Source organism: Oncorhynchus clarkii, chromosome 23 (assembly GCF_045791955.1).
Source record: "Oncorhynchus clarkii lewisi isolate Uvic-CL-2024 chromosome 23, UVic_Ocla_1.0, whole genome shotgun sequence".
In the NCBI taxonomy this organism is placed as follows: domain Eukaryota; kingdom Metazoa; phylum Chordata; class Actinopteri; order Salmoniformes; family Salmonidae; genus Oncorhynchus; species Oncorhynchus clarkii.
This window is the reverse complement of record NC_092169.1, coordinates 9,865,221-9,892,581: the sequence shown is the minus strand read 5'-3', so window position 1 is coordinate 9,892,581 and position 27,361 is coordinate 9,865,221. Positions and strand designations below refer to the sequence as shown.

At 44.6% G+C, this 27,361-nt stretch overlaps 1 protein-coding gene across 18 annotated transcripts in view; it reads right to left on the bottom strand.

The window, feature by feature from the left end:
* LOC139381137 (dual E2 ubiquitin-conjugating enzyme/E3 ubiquitin-protein ligase BIRC6-like) overlaps positions 1-27,361 on the bottom strand; it is a 141,314-nt gene that overhangs the window by 48,492 nt on the left and 65,461 nt on the right. For 13 of the 18 annotated variants that reach the window (XM_071124458.1, XM_071124463.1, XM_071124462.1 and 10 more), the window contains 9 exons: positions 27,020-27,151; positions 26,475-26,636; positions 25,800-25,973; positions 18,458-18,657; positions 17,560-17,631; positions 16,495-16,798; positions 14,378-14,595; positions 11,992-12,156; positions 10,627-10,792 (listed from right to left, as the gene is read on the bottom strand). In XM_071124458.1, coding sequence (XP_070980559.1) covers positions 10,627-10,792; positions 11,992-12,156; positions 14,378-14,595; positions 16,495-16,798; positions 17,560-17,631; positions 18,458-18,657; positions 25,800-25,973; positions 26,475-26,636; positions 27,020-27,151 — 1,593 coding nt within the window. The remainder of the gene's footprint in view (positions 1-10,626; positions 10,793-11,991; positions 12,157-14,377; positions 14,596-16,494; positions 16,799-17,559; positions 17,632-18,457; positions 18,658-25,799; positions 25,974-26,474; positions 26,637-27,019; positions 27,152-27,361) is intronic. The other 5 variants (XM_071124468.1, XM_071124470.1, XM_071124469.1 and 2 more) reach the window with 1 other exon arrangement.

Sequence of the window (27,361 nt, the reverse complement as noted above, 5' to 3'; positions counted from 1 at the left end):
ATGGGAAGGCTGGGCTAAGAAATTCATCACAGCACGGCAGCTATTAGGCAGCACACTGAGGATGAAGAGCATGAATGGAGACAGAGGAGTGTGGTGCTGTAGCCTTAATGATGCTTTTAATGTCATCTAGTGTGTTATCCCTTAATAAAGCTAGTAGCCAGGTTTTTAAATGTATCGACACTGGATGAATGGTGCATGGTATGAGAATGGGTTTGGACTGGAGTAGCCCATCTTAATAGATTTCAAAAGACAGATTGATGTGTTTGGTGCCATTCCTGAAGCAAAGGTACCGCCACTTTACCGAAACACCACACAATCCAAGCTGCAAGGACCTAGGCCTACAGATAAAAATGTCACCAAATCACTAAAAGAATATATAACTGTTTATACAAGTAGGGCTGGAATTTTGGAAGACGGTAATTGGCCAGCCAAATGACCGTGGCCACCGTAATAACCGTTAAAAATAGCAAAAATAAACTCAATTATTTATTGAATTGTGTTTATTTTGACACTTTCTCCTCCTGACTGCAGGTGCTGCCATAGAAATATAATGAATAGAATGGGCATCCCCATTCACGTCAATGATGGCATAATGCAGTAAGTAAAATGTTAAAATACACTACAAGTATGTGGACACCCCTTCAAATTAGTCGATTTGGCTATATCAGCCACAGCCGTTGCTGACAGGTGTATAAAATCAAGCACACAACCCATGCAATTTCCATACGGAAACATTGGCAGTAGACTGGCCTTACTGAAGAGCTCAATGACTTTCAACGTGGCACCGTCATAGGATTCCACCTTTCCAACAAGTCGGTCTGTCAAGTTTCTGCCCTGCAAGAGCTGCCACCTTCGACAGTAAGTGCTGTTATTGTGAAGTGGAAACATCGAGGAGCAACAACGGCTCAGCCACGAAGTGGTAGGCCACACAAGCTCACAGAATGGGATTGCCAAGTGCTGAAGCTCGTTAAAATCACTTCCAAGTTCAAAACTTCCTCAAAGCAACATCAGCACAATAGCTGTTCGTTGGGAGCTTTATGAAATGGGTTTCCATGGCTGAGCAGCCACACACAAGTCTAAGCTCACCATGCGCAATGCCAAGCGTCGGCTGGAGTGGAGTAAAGCTCACCACCGTTGGACTATGGAGCAGTGGAAATGCGTTCTCAGGAGTGATGAATCACGCTTCACCATCTGGCAGTCCGGCGAACTAATCTATGTTTTCCGGATTCCAAGAGAAAGCTACCTGTCCGACTGTAAAGTTTGGTGGAGGAGGAATAATGGTCTGGGGCTGTTTTTCATGGTTTGGTCTAGGCCCCTTAGTTCCAGTGAAGGGAAATTAACGCTACAGCATACAATGACATTCTAGACAATTCTGTGCTTCCAACTTTGTGGCAACAGTTTGTAAAAGGCCCTTTCCTGTTTCAGCATGACAATGCCCCTGTGCACAAAGCGAGGTCCATACAGAAATGGTTTGTCGAGATCGGTGTGTAAGAACTTGACTGGCCTGCACAGAGCCCTGACCTCAACCCCATGGGGCACCTTTGGGATGAATTGGAATGCTGACTGAGTCAGGCCTAATCGCCCAACATCAGTGCCCGACCTTACTAATGCTCGTGGCTGAATGGAACCAAGTTCCCGCAGCAATGTTCCAACATCTAGTGGAAAGACTTCCCAGAAGAGTGGAGGCAGTTATAGCAGCAAAGGGGGACCAACTCCATATTAATGCCCATTATTTTGGAATGGGATGTTTGAGCAAGTGTCCACATAATTTTGGCCATGTAGTGTATGTGCTGTGATTTGTTGATTCAACTCAATATATTGCATGAGCCACATACATTAGCATCTTTTGAATTAACATTCAACATTACCATGGAATTATTGCGTCAGAATACCAGGCAGCCATACTCCCAGTCGGTATTAGATAGAATGTCGCAGCCCGCCCGCCTTGGGGGAAAACAACCCATGGTTACCCCATTGGCTCACTGCAAAAACAACCCTTTTCAAACACATTTTCTTGTTGAAAGCTTGTTTTAGTCAAAGGTACAACATATCTAAAGATTACTTTTCAACATCGACTGCTCCTGAGCATTCTCACTACTTGTAAAAAATGTAACGTAGGGCTTCCCGCATGCCCCTTGTCATGACGGAGCTAGCAGCTAATGACTGGAATATTAAGCTAGCAAAGACCAACAAACAAAACTGACTTTACAGCTACAAGTAGTGAGTGGAGTTACAAATGGACTATACTAAACAAGTTCAATATCTTACCTGTGAGGAAATGTTTTCCACACACACATAGCTACGTGTAGCCTACTTGGACACCTGGTCCCCACAATTTCCCACGCCGAATAACCTGAAACCACACGGCTCTAATTCCCTACATGGGAGAACTGTGAACTATAAATCAGGATTTTTGATCTGGTTACACGTACATTAAACACAGCAGTTGGCGCTTTTACAATGGGGGCCAACGGAAAATAATGTCCGTCCGTCCCCCCCCCCCCCAATTTGTGGTCGAGGGGAATTCCGTCTCATGACAGAGTATTGCAAGGGTACCCATGAGTTTACCAGTCAAATCGCCAGGTTCCAAGCCCATTCTATTCATTATATTTCTATATGTGCTGCTGCATTGCGGGGGCTTTGCCTTGGCAACCACAGACTATTTTGCTTGTTTCAGCAAGTTACGGACTCAAACGCACGGATGCCCAACCATCCCATCTTCAGCCAGCGGTTTGTTCCACACCAAAAGGTTTAAACGGTTATGAAGTTTTCATTTTCATGACCGTCTTCATCCATAACCATCTGCTACACCGTTATACGGCAATTGTGCTAGCTCTTTCTACAAGCATCATGTAAAAAAAAAAAATGTAACGCCAGTGAAGGTAAATGGTAGACAAAATGGAAAGTGAAAGCAGTACATTAAGTAGAAATGAGATGGAGGTTTCAATCCCTCCTTCCAGCAGCATATGACAGTTGATCATTAGTGGCACACTCCTACTGAATATCAAGTCTGCCTCTGTCACCACACCCACAGTTATCAACCTCCCAGGGCTGCCTGCCCCCTGCCTTGCACTTAATGCTTTTTGGAAGGAACACCCCCTCCCGCCACTCCTCAGCGCAGCACGTTATATAAAAAATTATATATATATTTTTTTAAAGACGTCAGGAGTGCTTAGGTCTCTTCTCATTTTTATATTACCAGCAACCTCTTGACATTGATTGACAGCTCATGGCTCTGAGGGCTGGCGCCGATACAACAGAGTGAGAGGAGCCCTTGGCTTCCATCAGCACACACACCGAACCGACACTGACCATACTGCACAGTAGATTCATCACCAAAAACACCATTTGTTATTAAATTGGGTGATAAAACATGTCAATTGAAATATTAGTCAATTTTAAAAAGGCAAATGTTTAATCACAACAATGACATAGGAGAAAGGCCAGCGACAATGAAGAGGCAGTAAACATTGTGATTTAATAGCAGACGGCCCCGGCTGCATGTTTGCACACACCACGCTTGAGCGTGTCTGAGGCATTTAAAAGATAATGAGGACCAATTACAATACTCATCTCTTTATCTGCTGTTATTTAATTATGAGACCAGGGGCGCATTAATGCACACCACAACACACATACAGGAACAGACACACACACTGACAACATCGGACAAAGAGGCAGTTGCGGTTACATACACAAAGCTATTAGCTACCTCCACCTGATATGCAACTATTATTGAATTACGTTAGAAAGCAAATCCTTCTGAATGGAGGCTACGTTGATACAGGCCTACCTGCCCATTTCAGCTCAGAACAAACGGATTGAGAAGCATAAAATCATTTTAGGGCGAGTCTATGCACCTTGTCGAAATCAAACATGCCAATAATCTGTCCATAGTCAGGGAAGTGATGTCTCCTGCTAAGGGTTCATTATAAGCAAAGTATTTGTAGAGAGAATGCAATGAAAAAGTTTTTTCAAGGTGATTGTATTTCCTTGGTAGTGTGCCAACTTGCCATTTTATTCCTGGCAATGGCTAAAGGTCTGTGAGCAACTGTTCTGTTAATATTCATAAATAACTGGACAAAAACATAAGCGAACCATAAAATCACCACAAAATGTGGATAGATCACCACAGATTGTGGATGGATTCTACTATACCCACTAGTGCATCACAGTATACTCAAACTTCTGTATTTGAACATGAAAAACAGTGCGGTACTAGAAGTTATTACTTTCGGTAATTCTGTCAAATGTGTCTCATGGATCAACTGTCAGTCAATGTCCTCAGAGCGTGAAAGCACTGTGCCTGCTCCACTTTACCTGCACTGGGAGACTGGGCTCCATCATTGTAGCTCCCCACTCATGCTGCACAGAAGTTAGCACATTTGAATAATGTGACACGGCACGAAGAAAAGTAACTGTACGCAAAACAACGCCCATACAGGCAAGATAACTTTACAATGCAAGAAGATACCAGTAGCTTCAGTGACGTAGCGCAGTTTCGCAGCGCAACCCCGCAACGTGGTAGACATTTTGTTCCCTCATGGGGCTGGGGTAATATTTAGCTGTTTAAGAGCTTAGGGATTCTTGAAAGACAGGGCAAATTCACTTTTTCCTCTACAAATATTTGTCTTAATATTAACCAAATTTGAAAATAAATAAATAAATAAATATATATATATATATATATATATATATATATATATATACACACACACACACACACACACAGTGCCTTGCAAAAGTATTCGGCCCCCTTGAACTTTGCGACCTTTTGCCACATTTCAGGCTTCAAACATAAAGATATAAAACTGTATTTTTTTGTGAAGAATCAACAACAAGTGGGACACAATCATGACGTGGAACGACATTTATTGGATATTTCAAACTTTTTTAACAAATCAAAAACTGAAAAATTGGGCGTGCAAAATTATTCAGCCCCTTTACTTTCAGTGCAGCAAACTCTCTCCAGAAGTTCAGTGAGGATCTCTGAATGATCCAATGTTGACCTAAATGACTAATGATGATAAATACAATCCACCTGTGTGTAATCAAGTCTCCGTATAAATGCACCTGCACTGTGATAGTCTCAGAGGTCCGTTAAAAGCGCAGAGAGCATCATGAAGAACAAGGAACACACCAGGCAGGTCCGAGATACTGTTGTGAAGAATTTTAAAACCGGATTTGGATACAAAAAGATTTCCCAAGCTTTAAACATCCCAAGGAGCACTGTGCAAGCGATAATATTGAAATGGAAGGAGTATCAGACCACTGCAAATCTACCAAGACCTGGTCGTCCCTCTAAACTTTCAGCTCATACAAGGAGAAGACTGATCAGAGATGCAGCCAAGAGGCCCATGATCACTCTGGATGAACTGCAGAGATCTACAGCTGAGGTGGGAGAGACTGTCCATAGGACAACAATCAGTCGTATATTGCACAAATCTGGCCTTTATGGAAGAGTGGCAAGAAGAAAGCCATTTCTTAAAGATATCCATAAAAAGTGTCGTTTAAAGTTTGCCACAAGCCACCTGGGAGACACACCAAACATGTGGAAGAAGGTGTTCTGGTCAGATGAAACCAAAATTGAACTTTTTGGCAACAATGCAAAACGTTATGTTTGGCGTAAAAGCAACACAGCTCATCAGCCTGACCACACCATCCCCACTGTCAAACATGGTGGTGGCAGCATCATGGTTTGGGCCTGCTTTTCTTCAGCAGGGACAGGGAAGATGGTTAAAATTGATGGGAAGATGGATGGAGCCAAATACAGGACCATTCTGGAAGAAAACCTGATGGAGTCTGCAAAAGACCTGAGACTGGGACGGAGATTTGTCTTCCAACAAGACAATGATCCAAAACATAAAGCAAAATCTACAATGGAATGGTTCAAAAATAAACATATCCAGGTGTTAGAATGGCCAAGTCAAAGTCCAGACCTGAATCCAATCGAGAATCTGTGGAAAGAACTGAAAACTGCTGTTCACAAATGCTCTCCATCCAACCTCACTGAGCTCGAGCTGTTTTGCAAGGAGGAATGGGAAAAAATGTCAGTCTCTCGATGTGCAAAACTGATAGAGACATACCCCAAGCGACTTACAGCTGTAATCGCAGCAAAAGGTGGCGCTACAAAGTATTAACTTAAGGGGGCTGAATAATTTTGCACGCCCAATTTTTCAGTTTTTGATTTGTTAAAAAAGTTTGAAATATCCAATATTGTTGTTGATTCTTCACAAAAAAATACAGTTTTATATCTTTATGTTTGAAGCCTGAAATGTGGCAAAAGTTCGCAAAGTTCAAGGGGGCCGAATACTTTCACAAGGCACTGTGTGTGTGTGTGTGTGTGTATATATATATATATATATATATATATATATATATATAGATGAACCAAAGTATCAGCATTCAGACCATGTGAAGGAACCTAATAATAAAAAAATGCAACTGGATTTATTTCAACTCCGTCAGACAACATAAAAGGAATTTCATCTTTACAATTATTGTCCAACAAGTGTTTAAAGACAATGATTGTTTAAAGGGACATTTCTAAAATGTCCAACTTCATATTCATCATCTCCAGCACCATCCCAACATCAACATGCGAAAATTGCGTGTTTCTATGTTTTGTAGTAAAACAAATAAAAAAATATTTGTGTTTTCAATGACATCATCGGTGTGCATCGTGTGATTATAACCCATTTTGATTAGGTATTCCCTGCTAATTGATTGATGCCATTGTAAATACTAATAATCCTCTCTTTTTCACTACAAAACAAACACACATGTTGAAATTGGGGTGGTGCTGGAAATGAATATGAAGTAGCCTTTTTTAAATTTCGCTTCCAAACATCAGATTTTGCTTTATAGCACTATTACATGGCCCAGGGCTAATTTTGTTAGTATTTTTGGCATGTTTTTCTAGATTTAGAACATAAAACATGTATAGAGCAAACATCCTCACTTCCATCTAGCACGCAAATACTTGAAGTATAGGTGGCAGAACAGTGATTAAAATGTTTTCAGAATATTGACAAAGTACTCCAGTGACGGAGTTGATAAATCCTCAAAATTGACATTTCTGCCTCTAAAAATAAAAAGTTAAATGCAAACATCAGTAAAATGATTCATTTGAAAATCCCCAATAAACACTATTCTATCAGATGACAAACAAAATCTGAGTTGATATTTTACAGAGTTGACAAAAATGGCATTTTTCTTCATTAAAGTAGTATATACAGTAGCAATTTAGCTTTTCCTCAGATGCTTTATGACTCAAATCTAATTAAATGTAACACACTTGAACCAATATTTTCTATCAGGCAGAGGGAGTTGACACTTTAGGGATGTGACCATGATGCCAATATTGTTGTTTGAATCTATCAAAAGTAGAACTTTAGAGACCATAAGTGGTCTTATTAAACTACATTGTAATAAGGACATGAATAAGGGGTCCTTAACGGTATTGCGGACCCTGCTCATTCCTGATTAATGTAGGATTTTAGACAAATCTGATGGAGATCACCAAATCTCCAGACACATCTTTTAGGAATCACAGTTCTTTAAAGTCAGAGGGTTATTGCAAGAAACCACATAAGAATTAAATATTGATACATATTATTCTTGCCTCGTGAACGACGTCATTACTGGTTAAAGAGACCGAGCACACACTTATAAAATAAGCTACTTCTATGCAAATGTTGTTGACAAGTATAAGAAAATAAGTCCCAAATGGAAGGGAAACAAATTGGAGAGAGATGACATCCGCCAAAACAAACTCAATAACGCAATGCATGCACACACTTACTGAATATGCATTCATGTGAACAGGCCTAGGCTACATCTTCATTTACAAATAGAGAACCATTTAAATAAATGATTGCCATTATGTTATTGTTAAAAACAAAGTCAAATGGATTGTATGATTGATTCATTAGTGCATACATGGCTGTCTCTGAAAAATGTTGACATAAAAAACGTCCAAGGTAATGATGATATTGAACTCACTATTCCCAACGATTGAACAGAGCAGTAGCCAAGTTTGTCTGGATCACTCTGTAACTTTGGTTTATGCAAGGCTCATATGAAAACAATCCAGAGTCACAGCTGAAGAGACAGCAAACCTAGTCACAGCAATGGACTGACCCATCATTTAACTCTGTGTTCAGTTAGCTCTGGGTCGGCTCTCGCCACCAGGGACGAGGGATTACCTTAGAGGATTACCATCATATCCTGCTTTCACAGAAAACCTTTTCAGACCCCGATCACATCAGAGTACAGACTCCGCACATAAAGCACTGTAGAATGACGATGGTACATGCTCAGAATAAGAATTACCTTCACTAAACTTTTCTACCACAATACTCGAGGGACAAAAGGTTCTAAGAGTTGCTCGGTGCGGGGAACTAATTATTTCTAACAAAAACGTCTGTTGCATATTAAAATAATATATAACACAGCATAGAGAATGAGATCGTGTAGAGCGGTGGACGCTTCCTATCTATCGTCAGAAGATAAAATGTCATCCAATTTTCCTCATAATAATTACTACCAGACGAAGTCACAAGTAACAAATTAGACTAAATCTATTCGTTCTCGCGCGTGAAAAAAACTGAATCATAAGTGGATGGGTATCTTGAAAGCTTGGATTAATATCATTTAAATTGTTTATTGAACTTTATTGGAGAGAGTCGACCCCCACAGAAGAAATAGCCATGTTAGAGGAAGATCCTGCAGCTACATCTGTGAGTGGTCTCATCAAGCAAATTATCCCCACACACCACCAGGTTGCCTAGCTGCAGAAAAGACAGTCTTCCAGATGAAAGACCTCATCTTAGGACATCGCAATGATGAAGAAAAATAGGTTCTCCTACTAATAATTTGCCTCCTTTAGAAACGTCATTCTATTTCCAACACAATATAATGCACTTCTGACTAATTCTTCATCAATGCATTGAGTAGAATAGGAGTCAGAACATCGAAAACAATTGTGAGGAAACGTGCAACACATAAATAGCCTACTACCCTTAGCGTAACATTTGAAAACATCTACAACTATGCGGTCTTATATTCCAGTGGTTCCCAAACTGTGGAGCAACCCCAAATGTAAGAAGATAAATTACATTACACTGGCACACAAACCCAACCCACCTCACCCGAGGAGGACATAACTACAATCACATGTTGTTGGAGACCAGGAGAAGCCATAGATCATGAGAAACACACAATGTAAAAAGGGTATCATCTTTCATCATCACCAGTGCTGATACACTAAATCGCCAAAAGTATGTGGACACCTGCTCGTCGAACATCTCATTCTAAAATAATGGGCATTAATATGGAGTTGGTCCCCCTTTGCCGATATAACAGCCTCCACTCGTCTGGCAAGGCGTTCCACTACATGTTGGAACATTGCTGCGGGGACTTGATTCCATCCAACCACAAGAGCATTAGTGAGGTTGGCCACTGATGTTGGGCTATTAGGCCTGGCTCGCAGTCAGCGTTCCAATTCATCCCAAAGGTGTCTGATGGGGTTGAGGTCAGGGCTCTGCGTAGGCCAGTCAAGTTCTTCCACATCAATCTCGTCAAACCATTTCTATATGGACCCCACTATGCACAGGGGCATTGTCATGCTGAAACAGGAAAGGGCCTTTTACAAACTGTTGCCACAAGGGAAATCTTAACGATACAGCATACAATGGCATTCGATTCTGTGCTTCCAACTTTGTGGCAACAGTTTGTAAAAGGAACTGTTGCCACAAAGTTGGAAGCACAGAATCGAATGCCATTGTATGCTGTATCGTTAAGATTTCCCTTCACTGGAACTAAGGGGCCTAGACCGAACCATGAAAAACAGCCACAGACTATTATTCCTCCTCCACCAAACTCTACAGTTGGCACTAAGCATTAGGAGTTCTCCTGGCATCCACCTAACCCAGATTTGTCCGTTGTACTGCCAGATGGTGAAGCGTGATTCATCCCTCCAGAGAACGCGTTTCCACTGCTACAGAGCCCAACGGTGGCGAGCTTTACACCACTGCAGCCAAAGCTTGACATTGCGCATGGTGAACAGTTATTGTGCTGACGTTTCTTCCAGAGGCAGTATTGGAACTCGGTAGTGAGTGTTGCAACAATGGACAGACGATTCTTACACGCTTCAGCACTCTGCGGTCCCACTCTGTGAGCTTGTGTGGCCTAACATTTAGCGGCTGAGCCGTTTCCACTTCACGTTAACAGCACTTAGTTGGCCGGGGCAGCTCTAGCAAGGCAGAAATTTGACTGACTTGTTGGAAGTTGGCATCTTATGACTGTGCCACATTGAGAGTCACTGAGCTCTTCAGTACAGGCCATTCTACTGCCAGTGTTTGTCTATGGAGATTGCATGGGCAGTTTGCTCATTTTTATATACCTGTCAGCAACGTGTGTGGCTTGAATAGCCTAACGCACTTATTTGAAGGGGTGTCCACATACTTGTTGCCATGTAGTGTACGTTCAACCTATCAAATTAATTGTTGTGAGATTTGCCATCGACTTTCCCGTTTCATTAAAGGCAAAGCCATCCTAAACGGGAGTTATCATAACCTACATGGAAACTTTCAACACAAAGTCTAAAGAAGAGTGTTCATTCACCAGAATCGTTGCGTAGGTAGGAGGACATGGCTGGAATGAGGCAGGACTGGCTGAGCAGCTCCTGCAGTACTGTGGGCAGGGCGTTGCTGTTGTGGCCCCTGCTCTCCCCCGTAGGGGACTCTCCGTGGCTCACACAGCCTGCTGGGTTGATGTAGCTGGCCAGCACCTGACAGACAGAACAAGTGGCGCAAACATATACTTTTAGCAACACGTGTAGGACTTAAGGCTGTTTTACAGTTGGTCTAATGATATGTCATGAACATCTATTGGTCGGCCAACATCAAACTTGTGGTTATGGAAATATAAACAATAAGACTCTGCATGATATCAGCAGCCTTGTGCTCCAAATAGCATACTTGCGCTATTTTAACACCAATAAACCCATCCTTTTAAAAATGTATTGAGTAAATGTCAGCCGAGCAAGAAAGGCAACTAAAAGCAACTTTCTAAACAATGTTTTGGTTAGTTGCTAGCTTGTTAACTAGCTGGGTAGCCAGTACAAATAATGACCAGAGTATAGCTGACCACGTCTTAACTTTAACAGTGAATAAAAAAGTAGCTATAGGAAAATAAACCCACAACATTATTTACAAGTTAATGATGGCGAGCTTACAGAAAATAGCTTAAGGTTGTGAGTGTTCAGAAATAAAAGTAGGTCATTTTATCATCATCAGAGAATTGTATAATTTGTCCAAAATAGATTTGCTTTTGTTGCTGCAGCAGCCCAGTAACCACGACAACGGACGATGCAACAGTCCCAGAGGCATTCACTTTTTTCCATGTCTGTGCGACACAAGGAAACTGGCAGTCTGAGCGACGGTCTACAGACATTCCACCAGAGTATAAATTATGTTTTCACCAGCGACACGTCGCATTCTAATTGTCTACAGACTTGTTGTTATACCGATTTTAAACCTTCTACCCTGAGGTAACTAGACAGGAAGTACTTCTGTAAAGTACGTAAGAGCATAGGGCTCCCGAGTGGTGCAGCGGTCTTAGGCACTGCATCTCAGTGCTTGAGACGTCACCACAGACACCCTGGTTCGATTCCAGGCTGTATCACAACCGGCCGTGATTGGGAGTAACATAGGGCGGCGCACTTTTGGCCCAGCGTCGGCCGGGATTGGCGGGTGTAGGCAGTCATTGTATATAAGAATTTGTTCTTAACTGACTTGTTAGCCAGTTAACACTTTTATACCATTGGGGAAAACCCCCAAGTGCACGTTTCGGTCCATGCCCTAGCACTCCACAGCAGATTCAAATAACCAACTCATCAAGCTTTGATTATTTGAATCAGCTGTGTAGTGCTAGCAGGGGGTAGGGGACGGGCAGAGTTTGGGAAACCCTGGAGTAGGGGATTCATACCTGCAGAAGACATGTGACGTGCTCCTCTTCCAGCCTCTGCTTGGTGAGGGCCTGCTCCACGTCCCAGCCTGAGGCAGTGGAGCCTGTACCGAACCCAGTGCCCTTGGCCCAGTACAGCTGCTGCTCCTCACTGGTGCCCCCTCCATGACCACTGGACACCGTTGGCTGGGGTCAGACAGAACCAGAGAAAAAGTCATCAGCACAACACAGGAAATCAGCAGGGGGAAAGTTCAGCCTACTGGTCCACTGTGATGACAACATAGGCCTGGACTACAGATAATAGCATTCCATAAGCTCATGAAACCAGCAAAAAATGTTAGCATAGCGACAGCTAAGAACGTTTAGCCTTCTCGAGACTGCACCCTTTCTGACAGAGCGGCTTCGGCGATCATCAGGCGTGACGCGGCGTGCTATAAAGGTCTATGGCAGGGGCTGTCTGACAAGCGGCTAATGATGCGCTCTCCCAGCGCACCTTTAACATCGCAGGAACGCTCCCGACGTGCACACAAGCGTTACGGGAATGTTACCGGCTAAATGGAGCTGCACATGCACCTCTGCCAATAGAGATCACTGTCAAGTCTATCAGTCAACTGGGGCGCAGCGGAGACCATACAGCATTTACAATGATTTTTTTTTAAACAGTAGGTGGGATGAGGCTGCTGGGATTTTTGAACAGTTCACTGTATTTTCAAAGACGGCCATTGTGTGTGTTTTGTATATGGCCGAAGCAGGGCCCAGTCCTGACCCAGCAGTACATGGGGGGGGTGAGGTATGCTCACGTCATAAGAGGTTGGAGATTAATCACTGAGCCCTGGAACATCAAATCAGGGAAGAGGCTCACTTTCCCAGATAAAGAGGGATGTGTGTGTGTGTGTGTGTGGACTGACCATCCGCCGGGCTCTGACCACAGTCTCATCTCCGGCCACATAACTGCCCGCCGCCTCGAGGACAGTCATTACCACTGTGACAGGACTTTGGCCCCGCGCTCAATCTTTAAGCCCGGAGATCTGTCCTCAACTCTGACAACTCCATAAATCCACACTGGTGTGTGGACTGGAGCGCCTGCTGAGACAATCCACAGTGGGTTGTAGTGCTGTAATAGCCTATCCTGCTATAGAACATGTCATCTACGGCGGTTTAGCTGAGTTTAGGCCTGTGATCTATGGCGCTTGGAGCCTTGTTAGTGGGCATTGCTGGGTGTGTTGAGTTTCTCCTAGCCTCTGCCGAGTCCCCAACAACCGGATGTTCTGGTTTTCAGGCTAAATGGAAAGAGCCTGTGATGCAAACTTCCGCTATTTGAAATTAAACAAGGTGACACTCCATCTCAACTCCCACCCCCAGCTGGATTGGTTGAACAGTGCAGAAGAGACCCTCCCGACAGTTATTTTTCTTCTAATCAAGACCAGTATGTAAGGGGAGGGGGGGGGGTCTAAGTTCAGGCGTTTCTTTTAAGCTTCTAGTGACCAAAATCAATATGGTGATCGATACAATTTGGTGGGTGAAATCTGGTCTTTGATCCGAGTCGTTAGTCATCTTTGAGTCTCAGAGGTCCTAGTAGAGTCCAGAGTCCTTTGAAAGGCTTTGAGCAGGAGGTAAGTCTTGACGCCCAGCAGAAACCTCAATAGAAGACGAATCACTCCATTTAATGGGCATGGCAGAGTCCATGGCAGAGTCCATGATTCAATTCCTATTCATGATGTTCCCTTCTGCCTGGAGTTGGCAATAATACAAAGGACACGTCTGTTCAAATCCAGACCTGCCTCTTAACATTCCCACAAAACAACTACCCAATTTATCAAATGCTCAGTGGCGATATGCATAAGAGCGCCGAGTAAAGCCCTGCCAGATAGAGTAATACATAACATGACTGATCCTCACCGCACCGTCTCTCACTGAGGGAAAGACAAAACAACGCATTTCTCCCTGGAGAGTGAGTACCTCTTTATTGTGTCAAGCCAAACGCACCGGAGGCAGCGTCTGAACACTAGACTAGACTGACGCACCACGTTAACCCAACCCAAAATAGATTGACACTGGCCTCGAGCCATCATGAACACACAAGAGAAGGCAAATGGACAGAACACATTTCCGCTGAGATCTGTCCACATCCGGTGACATACGAGTACGACTGTGTGTGAGTTGTGTTTTCATTCATGCTCTGTTGAGCACACACACACACACACACACACACACACACACACACACACACACACACACACACACACACACACACACACACACACACACACACACACACACACACACACACACACACACACACACACACACACACACACACACACACACACACACACACACACACCACCAGGAGAGCGACAGAGAGTGAGGGTGTGTGTTCCGGACAAGTCCAGTGTCTGGGCCTCACCTCTGAGGAGTTGCCACTGGCATTGGGGACACGGGGCGCGTGGTGGCTGAGGGCTGACAAGCAGGCCAGGATGAGGTGGATGGCTCCTATCTCCAGGGCCATGCGACGCAGCAGCACGCCGTCGTCTGTGGTAAGAAGTGTCGTGCTGAACAGGGCCCGCAGCACATGAAAGGGCAGTGTGGGCAGCACATTGGCCGACGGAGACTGCAGGATGTGACCTAAGGGGAAGGTAGGGAGAGATTCAGCCAATCAAGGAAGGGGAGAGAGACAAGGCGTTTCTCAATATGCATACTATCGTGCTCCACACACATGCTCTGAGTGCATTCTCCAATGACGTTCTCTTGGGTACGTTCTTGTGAGGACTAGAGCGTGGAGAACGCATAAAACATTACATTTGAGAAGCACTCGCACTCCCCCTACTGTATTACCTCACGCTGCACCTGCCCATTCACTGAACCTTCTTCCAGCCAGGACAACGGCAACAAACAAAACAAGATATACACAAAGCAAACGTTTCACAATTACCAGCTAGATATGCAAATCGTAATAATGTAGCTAACCAGATAGTTCAACAGGCAAAAATGACAAAAAATAATATTATGCAAGATAGATGTCAACCCTTCATTGGTAGCTAGCTAACAATTCTTTGTGGCTATCTGGCTAGCTAACAGTAGTAGCCTTATTTACTAATTATGGGCTTGCGCTCTTCGGTAACGTGGACAGGTAAACATGCCAAAATTAACACAGCATGTATTTATTAACATATCAAGAAAAAATATTGTAGTTAGGCAACATATGAGATGTCAATAGGCAACATTTCATTCCTTAGTCGGAGTGCTCAAATAATGGGTGCCATTGATTTCAAAGAAACCATTTAGTAGACATTTTGTAGGCAATTAAGCAATGCATACTCATAATCAGTTCAAAATCACACCAATGTCATTGGAAACACTAATCTTACTCCATCTTTTTAACTACAAAACACAGAAACGCAACATTCTCACATCTGTTGGTGTTGGGGTGGTGCTGGAGATATGAGGCTTTAGATTATGGGCTAAATACAAACATACTATCAATTTTTGACGTGGGCACATCATATTCCCTTGTAGTTGTATCGATGCGTGCTTCACAATATGTATAAACGGAGTACGCAGTCGAGAAGAAACCTCCGTCGTTCACATACTCTGGATTTGGACTCCCGTGCTCAGAGCAGAGTAGTACGCATTTTGAGAAACACCCAGTCAGTCAGAGAAGAGAATTGATAATATCACTGGATAAATGTGTGAGAGATGGTGTGAGAGATTACCACCAGAGAGGTGGAGGAATAATGGCCAGAAAGGATGGATACATCGATTTAGCACTTATGAGAATGAGGCCAGAGAAGATAACAGCCGACTAAATGGCAGGCTGACGGTGTGCTATGTGACCAGTGTCACTAAACAAGCTGGCAGCCTGCTGTCCATCAATCATTAAAGGGCTGTTATTTCAAGGACTAAAGAAGAAAAAAAACATTGGCAGGACAACATAGTTGATTTCAGGCCCTGAAGGAGAGAGAGGAACTAAATAGGCATCAATAATGAAGGCAGAGGTTGGGAGGAGTTGTAATGTATGAGAGGGTAGGACTTGTCAATATTAAACAAGCCAGTGAGTCCTTCGGCTAAATTACCCACAGGGTCCGCAGACTGGTAGTCTCAAGGACTGCAGGGGAAGAGCCGCATCAAGGGGAACAAACGTGCCTCAATTGTAAATGGAGGGATTAAAATCTCTCTTTCCATCTCTTTCTCCCCGCTCTTGGGGCTGGCTGCTTTTAAAGGAGCCTATTTTACATGCGTTGGCCACTTTATGACACTGATCGCTATGTATTCAGGGAATTATCGATCGGCTGGGTCCACAGCTTGGCAAGATCAACTGCCTGACAAAGTCAGTCTGAGCTATAAGTAGGGCTGACAAGATTTGTCGCTAGGAAACCTGCAGCAGTCTCCTTTATTAGAAGCATAGGGACCTGGTCATCCTCAATGGTGTCCCCAAATACAAACACACTTAGAAAATCATCCATCGAAAGGGCCAGGAGTTTTCCTGTCCACGTCTAAAACTGTGTGAGGCGTCGTGTCACTTACTGCCCTCGCCGTCATCGGTGACCCCCAGCACCAGGCGGAGCAGACACTGGGCGTGCTTCCTCTCCTTCAGCAGCTCCTCAGCGTAGCCCGGCAGGCGCAGGAACAAACCGAAGGCCGCCAGCGAGTGGGCGGGGATGGGCGACATGGTCTGCACTGACGACTTGTTGATGGGCGGCGGCTCGGCGGCCATGGTCTCTGGCGCCTCGTACACGAGCTCGCCGGACTGCTCGATGGTGACCCACTCAAACTGGTCGCTGTCCTTGGGCTTCTCCTGCGTGGTGGAGGGCACCACCGGTGGACTCACCTGCACAGGACGAGCCAGGGTTAGAATGCAGTTAGAGGACAATGCTGACAGATGTGCTGACTCGGATGGGATCTGAAGGTCATGTGCTGTGTTTGGGCACTGAAGGTAGTAGGGGGCATATGGAACTAGAGAGCTGATATTCAGATCCATAGAGCTGCTGTGGGGGACTTGGCATAGAGCCCTGCAAATAAGACATCCACGAGTTCAACTGAATCTGGGGAAGTAGATCAAGGGTTTCATAGGCAAACACCAGACATATCCCTTTAAGATGAAGGCGAGTATCGGAGCTGCAGCACTGCAGAGAAATACAGTTATTTTATGCATAGTTGTGATCAATATAATCAATTCAAGCTCAGTTGCACTAAGAGTCAGAGTGGATGTCCAGGAACAGGCTGTGCTGTGATTAAACAGCTAAAACACCAGTGGGTCAAAGGGCATCGACCTGAGCTGTTTGGCTAACCTATTAGAAAACACTACACAGAGTCAGTCCTGGGTAAACAGAAAAGCATCACCTGCATCAATATCGATGCCTTAAGTTGACTTTGCTAATAGTCTTGCTCAGGGTGAGAGCGGAACTCTTCAATTATTCACAGCATTAAGAGCGTGCCCAGCAAACACTATCCAGTGAGAGAAAAGGGTTAAACTAAGGCAGAATGGATGCAATATCCTGTTGAGAAAGGGTTATGGTAAACCAACCAGCGACCAGTCATGTATATGATTCATATCGATCACAATGCTAAGTACAAAACAAATAATCTCACTTGGTAGCCCTCGTGGGGCGTCTGCTTCAAACCACCAGTAGCTCTGGGAGACTGCCTGAATAATTCAATTTGCTGCAACAATTTGGAAGGGGGGAGAAAATAACAAAAAGAAAACAGATTTAGTACCTGGCAGCTCTCAGAATGCATTCCAGCTACTCACCTTGTCACTGTGCGCTCTCAATTACTGTTTAAGTATCCATTTACTTTCATTTAGGAGGCATGATGTAGCACCCGGGGGAGCGCAGAGGAGACAAAAACGAATTTAGACTGAATGGCAAACCCAGTGACTTGCCATGCCTCTCAATAAGCTGGGCCAACAGTAAAGACACGTCATTACTTTGGCAACCGCAGATCCGCATTGGAATGCTCTATATACGAAAGGTAACTTTAATTTCTGAAAGGGAAATTCCATAATTTTTTTATTATCTCCAGCACCAACCCAACATATGTGAAAATGTTGCGTTTCCATGTTGTGTGGTAAAAAGATAGAGGAAGATAAGTGTTTCCAATGACAACCAATTTGTAGACAATGCATACTCATAATTGGTTTAAAAAAAATGAGCAACAAAAAAATCACGATGCACACCAATGTCATCATTGGAAACACTAATCTTACTCCATCTTTGTTACTACAAAACATAGAAATGCACAATTTTCACATCTGTTGATGTTGGGGTGGTGCTGGAAATTATGAATAGGAAATTGAACCATTTTGAAATGTCCCTTTAAATTTAAGGCTCTAGATTATGGGCTATATATAAAACACACTATCTAGAAACATGAGCTAAACATTGTAGGACAACAATGAAATAACTCCAATGAAGCAGGCTGTGAAAGGGTTATTTGACTGGTGGTGTTTGTGATTTACGTATTAGAAGGGTATCTGTGGCGGTCTAACCTGTTGGATGACGTCTGGGTAGAGCATGGGTAGCCTCTCTGCAATCAGGGCCAGACCACCCATGCCTGCAAACACCTGCAGGGGAGACTGGATGGGGTTGGTCTCCAGCAGGGACTCATCGATGGCTGCATCAAGACAGTCGTCCCCAGGGGTCATGGGTTCGTCCTCCGGACAGCTACTCAGCATGTCACAGTGTTCCACTGGAGGAGGGAGAAGCAGAGGAAGGTTAGAGAATAGACCAATTATTACTCTCGAAGGGTTTCCACTGGGACACTAGCTATGTTCTGTGACGTACGTTCTTCTGTGTGCTGCCCTCAACCAATCATGACAAGTAAAGAACGGAACGCCCTGCGGGAGGGAAATTGTTCACATCGCAGGCACTTAATGAGAACTCATCCCTCATTCGAGGATCAAGAGAGAGTGGGAGAAACCAACAGGGCCATCACACTATTTATTAGTCAAGTTCAAGCAACCAAGAAGAGAGAGGGAGGAGAAGGGGGAAGAAACAGACAGCAGTTTCTCAGACATAAGTGAATGCATAAACCCGCGACTGGTTGTAGTTGGGAAACGGACGTGCTCTCCTGATGAAGTGCACACGGATTAAAACAGAATCAAGGACACAGGATACTTGTCGCTGTTTGCGCGTCAGGAGGTGGCTCTGTAGACGGTAAAAAAAATGATAAACTGGAACAGCGGGTGAAGGGTAAAAATAGCCCCCCATTATGGTTTTCATTCCGCGGTGCGGCTGGCCTGTTTTACGATGATATAAAAGCCCCAGTCGATTGATAGGTCATCTACCAAAAAAAAAAAGGAAAAAAAAGAAAAGCTGCACATCATCTCTCCTGGAGAAGAAAATAAAATAAATGATGAATTGCTCCAGTCTCTAAAGGGATTTTTCCCCGTCCCCCTCATGGTGAATTATAAAGTCACCAAGGTTGTGACTGATACGATTTGTAACAGGGCCCGTGCTCTCTAGAATTCCAAAACAGGATTAGAAATGATGGAGAGGGAAGGAACCGCTCGTCTTTCAGCGGGCCGCAAGGAGAGACCGGGCTACCCAGAGAATATCTAAACAGCATCAACCCAGTGAGTTGTTACATTTCAAATGCAACCGTGAAGGCACGGGGAAAAAAGGTGATCGTTAGACTTCAGAGGAGCATATGAGATAAGATCAGCGAGAAAGAGGACAAATTGTGAACGACAAGGATTTTCACAATTCTGCTCAACAACAAACATATTTCACAGAATGTTCCAGTACCTTTACTATGCAAGGCGCATCCTATTAGGCTGAGATTTCCACATGATAAATCAGGAGGAGGTCTAGAGACCTAAAAATGGTTGGAGGGACAAAACCCATTTAAGGTCTGGCCTATTTGGGGAAGTTGTAGGCTATTAAGGGGGCTGGGGCTAGATCTCACCATGTACCCATCTTCAGTTCAGTGGATGGCCGTTGGTGGGGCTGAAAGCCTTGGCGCTGGGTTTACAAGATTTCTTCATGTTTCCCCCTCCCTCTCACAGGACTGTTAGTGGGGGTCACCTCTTCCCTCCACTTATTAGCCTCAATGGATCTTGAGACAGAAGATTCCGGAAAGATTTGTTTTGGGAAGAGATGGTATTGGAAGCTATCTGAGGAAATTTAAGGTGAGGTACGCAGTAAGTGTCGGCAGGCAGGCATTTTACTGTACATACAGTGCCTTTAGAAAGCATTCAGATCCCTTGACTTCTTCCACATTTTGTTAGGTTACAGTCTTATAATAAAATTGATTGAGGGGGGGAAAAAACAATCTACACAAAATACCCCATAATGAAAAAGCAAAAACGTTTAAAAATGTTTGCTAATTTATTAAAACACAAGAAATTACATATCATGTATCCACATTAAGTATCCAGACCCTTTACTCAGTACTTTGTTGAACCACCTTTGGCAGCGATTACAGCTTTGTCTTCTTTGATATGACGCTACAAACTTGGCACCCCTGTATTTGGGGAGTTTCTCCCATTCTTCTCTGCAGATCCTCTCAAGCGCTTGTCAGGTGGGATGGGGAGCGTCGGTGCACAGCTACTTTCAGGTCTCTCCAGAGATGTCGATAGGGTTCAAGTCTGGGCCACTCAAGGACATTCAGAGAATTGTCCCAAAGCCATTCCTGTGTTGTCCTGGCTGTGTGCTTAGGATCGTTGTCCTGTTGGAAGGTGAACCTTCACCCCAGTCTGAGACCCTGAGCACTCTGGGGCAGGTTTGTCGTCAAGCATCGCTCTGTACTGTCCTCCGTTCATCTTTGCCTCGATCCTGATTAGTCTCACAGTCCCTGAAAAACATCCCCACAGCAGGATGCTGCCACCCCTAAGTTTAACTGTAGGGATGATGCCAGGTTTCCTCCAGACGTGACGCTTTGCATTTAGGCCAAAGAGTTCAATCTTGGTTTCAGACCAGAGAATCTTGTTTCTCATGGTCAAAGAGTCTTTAGGTGCTTTTTGGCAAACTCCAAGCGGGCTCTCATGTGCCTTTTACTGGCTTCCGTCTGGCCACTCTACCATAAAGGCCTGATTGGTAGAGAGCTGCAGAGATGGGAAAACCTTCCAGAAGGACAACCATCGCCACAGAGAAACTCTAGAGCCCTGTCAGAATGACCATCGGGTCTCTTAATCACCCCCCTGACCAAAACCCTCCTCCCCCGACTGCTCAGTTGGGCCGGGCGGCCAGCTCTAGGAAGATTCTTGGTGATTCCAAACTTCTTCCATATAAAAATGGAGGCCACTGTGTTCTTGGGGACCTTCAATGCTGCTGAAATTTTTTGGTACCCTTGCCCAGATCCTGTCTCGGAGCTCTACGGACAATTCCTTTCACCTCATGACTTGGTTTTTGCTCTGACATGCATTGTCAACTGTGGAACCTTATATAGACAGGTGTGTGGCTTTCCGAATCATGTCCCATCAATTGAATTTACCACGGGTGGACTCCAATCAAGTTGTAGAGTCATCTCAAAGATGATCAATGGAAACAGGATGCATCTGAACTCAATTTCGAGTCAAAGGATCTGAATGCTTACGTAAATAAGGTATGTTTATTTTTAATACATTTGCAAACATTTCTAAAAAAAACGTTTTGCTTTGTCATTATGGGGTATTGTGTGTAGATTGCTGAGGATTTTGGCAAATATTTTGAAAAAGGCTGTAACAAAACAAAAGTCAAGGGGTCTGAATACTTTCAGAAGGCATTGTAGCATGGTATATGGTTCAACGCACAGAGAAATGGGCTGAGGGCTTTCAAACACAACAGACGCCACAAATGTGCACCAATACACAGGCTGAAAATGTGTATGCACTGCATGCATTCCTTTTACATAAAGTGTTCCTTTACCCTAGACCAGAGAATATGCTGAATATACACCCTTCGGCAGGCTTCAGATCGTTTCTAATCTATACGCCTCAACTAATTATCTGAACTCCAGAGTGCACAGAGGTTAAACGAAAGCGGTTCAATGAAGACAATGATAGACCTAATCAGGTGGGTTAGTGTCTGGCTGAAGACTGTCTTGGTGAAATGGGTTTGGAGCTGGGCAGACTCATTAGCAGATAACACGCAGGTCACCGGCCTCCCATCTTGGGTAACCACTAACAGACCACTGTTCTAGTAGTGGGTTGGCTGAACTGATTGACAGTTGCCTTTTAAAATATCTCACCCAACAGGGGGACGGACATGTCATCCAGTGGGACTGAGGTGAGGAAGAAGATGGTGCACTGCAGGTAGGAGTTGACGCTCTCCACTGCATGCAGAGTAGGTGGTGGCGGCTAGCGTTAGCAATTAGCCCCAGGGTGCCAGGGGCGGCATATAGGATGTGAACTGCCAAAAAAATCTAATATCCACACTGACGGAAAGAGAGACAGGCTCTCGGCTTTGTAGCAGTGCTACCATGCATGGGCTCTCTTCACAACAGAACAACCAGCCTGCAGCGAGAGAGAAAAAGGCACTAGGGTAGGTTTCGGTGTAAAGCAAACAATATCTTGCCACAGAGTTAGTGGAAACTACATTGAATTTAGCCCTGAATTGAGTGACTGGTATGGAATCACAGGGACAAATGAATTTTACACCCAAAAAAATCTGATGTGTTTTGACTACACACACACACATTTGTAAGAGCAAACACCTAGATTTGGATTATTTTGTCAGCCATTAGTTCAGTTTTAATGCATTTAGTACAACATATGGTTGAGACTACACCTAAAGACGGTGTTCGCATAGCCATAGGCTACCAGTAAAAAAAAAAAAAAATCACTGGATTATTGAACCAGGCAACCAAACAATTTGACTACGTTTGCACATTACTAGCGCTGACATCAAACTAAAACATCAACTGCTCTGGCTGGCTGTCATATCGTAATGCCCAAAATGTATCCTCCCCATGCTATCATGTGTGACCTGGTACTGACCGTCAAAGCTAGGAGAGGGGAGGCTAAATCTAGTAGCATCATCCCTAAAATCCTGCTCCAACGCAGTCTTTAAAAAGGGTGACTAATAACATTTACCAGGTGAAACCATTACATGGAGCGTAGTGTTAGTATAAAATCTATATCAGACATGAATCTCATATAGATGTTATAGTGACATTTACAGAGGACATGAATCTTATATAGATGTTATAGTGACATTTAGAGGACATGAATCTTATATAGATGTTATAGTGACATTTACAGAGGACATGAATCTTATATAGATGTTATAGTGACATTTACAGAGGACATGAATCTTATATAGATGTTATAATGACATTTACAGAGGACATGAATCTTGTATAAAAAGGTTTCCCTCGATGTTAATGGCTAAAACAGCTTTGGGAACAAGCGGTGCTTGAAAAGTAGAGAGTGGAATCTGATTGGGTGGTCAGGTTGCACTAGGAGCTTTCAAGCATCAGAGCTTTTCTTTTGAAGCAGGAATACCAGGTAACAGGGGATACAAGGGGGACCAAAAAAACAAAGTTACATTCAAATGGGATTTGATGGAAAAAGACTGGCCTGTATTTACTGAAGTTGATACACCCATGCCATTTTCAAGCCTCCATTCCCTCGTCCAAACTCATTTTTGTCATACAGCAAACATTTCCATCTTTCTCTTACAGTGAAGTCATTGAGGCCAATTGATGATCGCAAAATAATAGCTTTCCATCTTAAGTAAACCCTGGCCCAAGAGGCAGAGAAGGCGTACAAGCAGGGGTGCCAAACAAACGCAATATACGTTCAAATGCAAATGACTCCAAATCAAAATTGTGTAGAAATAAATGGACCTACATTCATAGTTTGACTGTCCAGCTCCCTAATAATCACCACAATGAACGCTAAACAGCCAGGCAGCATAGAAAATGATAGATTTTGTTGACTGCAAATCTTGACTGCAAGAAAATACACTGCTCAAAAAAATAAAGGGAACACTTAAACACAATGTAACTCCAAGTCAGATGGTGACCACAGACCACTTCTCAGTTCCTATGCTTCCTGGCTGATGTTCTGGTCACTTTTGAATGCTGGCGGTGCTTTCACTCTAGTGGTAGCATGAGACGGAGTCTACAACCCACACAAGTGTCTCAGGTAGTGCAGCTCATCCAGGATGGCACATCAATGCGAGCTGTGGCAAGGTGGTTTGCTGTGTCTGTCAGCGTAGTGTCCAGAGCATGGAGGCGCTACCAGGAGACAGGCCAGTACATCAGGAGACGTGGAGGAGGCCGTAGGAGGGCAACAACCAAGCAGCAGGACCGCTACCTCCGCCTTTGTGCAAGGAGGAGCAGGAGGAGCACTGCCAGAGCCCTGCAAAATGACCTCCAGCAGGCCACAAATGTGCATGTGTCTGCTCAAACGGTCCGAAACAGACTCCATGAGGGTGGTATGAGGGCCCGACGTCCACAGGTGGGGGTTGTGCTTACAGCCCAACACCGTGCAGGACGTTTGGCATTTGCCAGAGAACACCAAGATTGGCAAAAACGCCACTGGCGCCCTGTCCTCTTCACAGATGAAAGCAGGTTCACACTGAGCACATGTGACAGACGTGACAGAGTCTGGAGACACCGTGGAGAACGTTCTGCTGCCTGCAACATCCTCCAGCATGACCGGTTTGGCGGTGGGTCAGTCATGGTGTGGGGTGGCATTTCTTTGGGGGGCCGCACAGCCCTCCATGTGCTCGCCAGAGGTAGCCTGACTGCCATTAGATACCGAGATGAGATCCTCAGACCCCTTGTGAGACCATATGCTGGTGCGGTTGGACCTGGGTTCCTCCTAATGCAAGACAATGCTAGACCTCATGTGGCTGGAGTGTGTCAGCAGTTCCTGCAAGAGGAAGGCATTGATGCTATGGACTGGCCCGCCCGTTCCCCAGACCTGAATCCAATTGAGCACATCTGGGACATAATGTCTCGCTCCATCCACCAATGCCACGTTGCACCACAGACTGTCCAGGAGTTGGCGGGTGCTTTAGTCCAGGTCTGGGAGGAGATCCCTCAGGAGACCATCCGCCACCTCATCAGGAGCATGCCCAGGCGTTGTAGGGAAGTCATACAGGCACGTGGAGGCCACACACACTACTGAGCCTCATTTTGACTTGTTTTAAGGACATTACATCAAAGCTGGATCAGCCTGTAGTGTGGTTTTCCACTTTAATTTTGAGTGTGACTCCAGACCTCCATGGGTTGATCAATTTGATTTCCATTGATAATTTTTGTGTGATTTTGTTGTCGGCACATTCAACTATGTAAAGAAAAAAGTATTTAATAAGAATTTCATTCATTCAGATCTAGGATGTGTTATTTTAGTGTTCCCTTTATTTTTTTTGAGCAGTGTATATACACAATTTGAAGCGTGGCCCTCCAGACCTCGAAGAATGCGGCCCCCGGTGAAAAATGAGTTGGACACCACTAGTGTACAGCGTCATTGTAGAACTGGATATACATTTGCTTCCTGAGCCCTATTACGCAACAGTGAAGAAGAGCGGAGTGAGTATGAGTCTCCCACTGGCCCACCCGTTCCAGAGACTGGTAATGGCACCATACGACATCTCAGGAGACAGAGGCCCAGCGCTCAGACAGAGAAATGGATGGCAGTGAAAGGGGAGAGCCATTAATCGCGCTGTGGAATGGGCTGTCAGGGGATGCGTGGAGAGAGACGTTCTGGGCTCACTTTACACACTAACTGCAGAGCAAGAAGAAAAATGACAGAAGCAGAGGGAGGTAGGAGGAGTGTGAGATTGTGTGTGTGTGTGTGTGTGTGTGTGTGTGTGTGTGTGTGTGTGTGTGTGTGTGTGTGTGTGTTATATGTCTGAACGCAAGCATGTGCTTGTATGTACGTGAATGCTCTAAAATACCTTTCTCTGTGCGGAGCCGTTTGAACGAGTCCGTCTTGGAGAGGCCCGGGTCGGCGATGACCTTGGAGCCCAGTTTGACGGTCAAGTCGATGGACCGGTAGCCCTGGGGCAGCTTACGGTCATAAAGCAGGGTCAACAGCTGAGCCAGTGTCATCTCTACCGGCAGGGGCTGACCTGAGGGGTGGAGGGGGGGATGAGACAGTGTTCACAGTGAGGAACCAAAGCCTTGTGGTTACACTACCAGGCCCAGAGGGACAGGAAATACATGACAGCTATGTATCATGAAGGCTAGTGACCTAGATAACAATGACAACATGTGAAGACAAGACATCATGGATGGAGTGCTGTTTTTGCTCATAGTACATCCATGTCCTTGCAAACCCAGGTCTGATCATGTTTCTGCTCATCTTCCCAGAGTTTGGGAATACTTGGATCTGGTTGGCTGTGATTTTCAATATTGACACAATGTCTAAAAGTAACAACATCGAAAGTATCAAAAGTTAAATGAACATTTACCTGGACACCCCAGGGTCCCAGCAACACACACTGGCTCAATGAATTGACTGAGACGGAGGTCACAGCTTCATTAAGCAGGTCGGATCAATAGGCTTCCCTTGGCAGAGGGAGGTTCTGGAAGGAGGGGAGCTGACAACTGTGTGTGTGTGTGTACAGTACCTGGGAGCAGCTTGTGGTAGAGGTGGAAGACAGGCACGCTGAGCGTTTTGGCGGAGGGGTCCACACCTGAGGAGGATGTCAGCTTGTCGCTCATCACCCGGCCCCTCCGCGAAGGGGGACGAGGAGGGGTGGAAAGAGCTCTCTTCGACTGGGACTTCAAGCCTGGCAGGGAAACACACACCGGTCATTTTATCACGTAAAATTGCACTTTTACATGCTAGGGAATGTGATTCTAGAGGTGTGCTTCTGTCTAATGCTTCTCATCTACCAAACACTTTCAATATTTCAAGAAAAATGGGATATTAAGCCATTTGTCCATTTACAAATATATATATCAATCATTCCCTTTACATTTGGTGCAGGAGCTCAACATAGGGCTGGAAGCCCAGCTACCAGCCAAACAATTCTTGCCCTCTAATTGGTGCAACAGGATAAATTAATTAATCTACTCCTGCTAAGCCATAATGATTGGCAGGCGTGGGAGGGAAGGGATGAGGTTGCCCACCACGATAAGCTGACAGATTGGAGAGAGCCAAAACGTGTACCTGAGGCCACGACAACGCTGTAGTTGTCCTGGAAACCACTGTCGGTCTTCATCTTCTCCTTCTCCTCTTGATTCTTCTTCTCCTTGTCCTCCTTCTGTTCATTGATCAGCTTTGCTGTGATGCTGGGGGTGTCTGAATAAGGGATGGAGGGGAGAGACCGAGACGGGGCACATTAGAGCCACCCTTCGGTAACAAGTCACATGTGAAAGAGTAAATGCTAATTGTCATAATATGTACAGCCTCAGTCGCCAGTGGCCAACTGGTCCAGTGCACACAAGTATTGACATCAACCCTAATGTATGCACGAACAAGGCTACGCAATCAATGAGACGTTGGCCCATC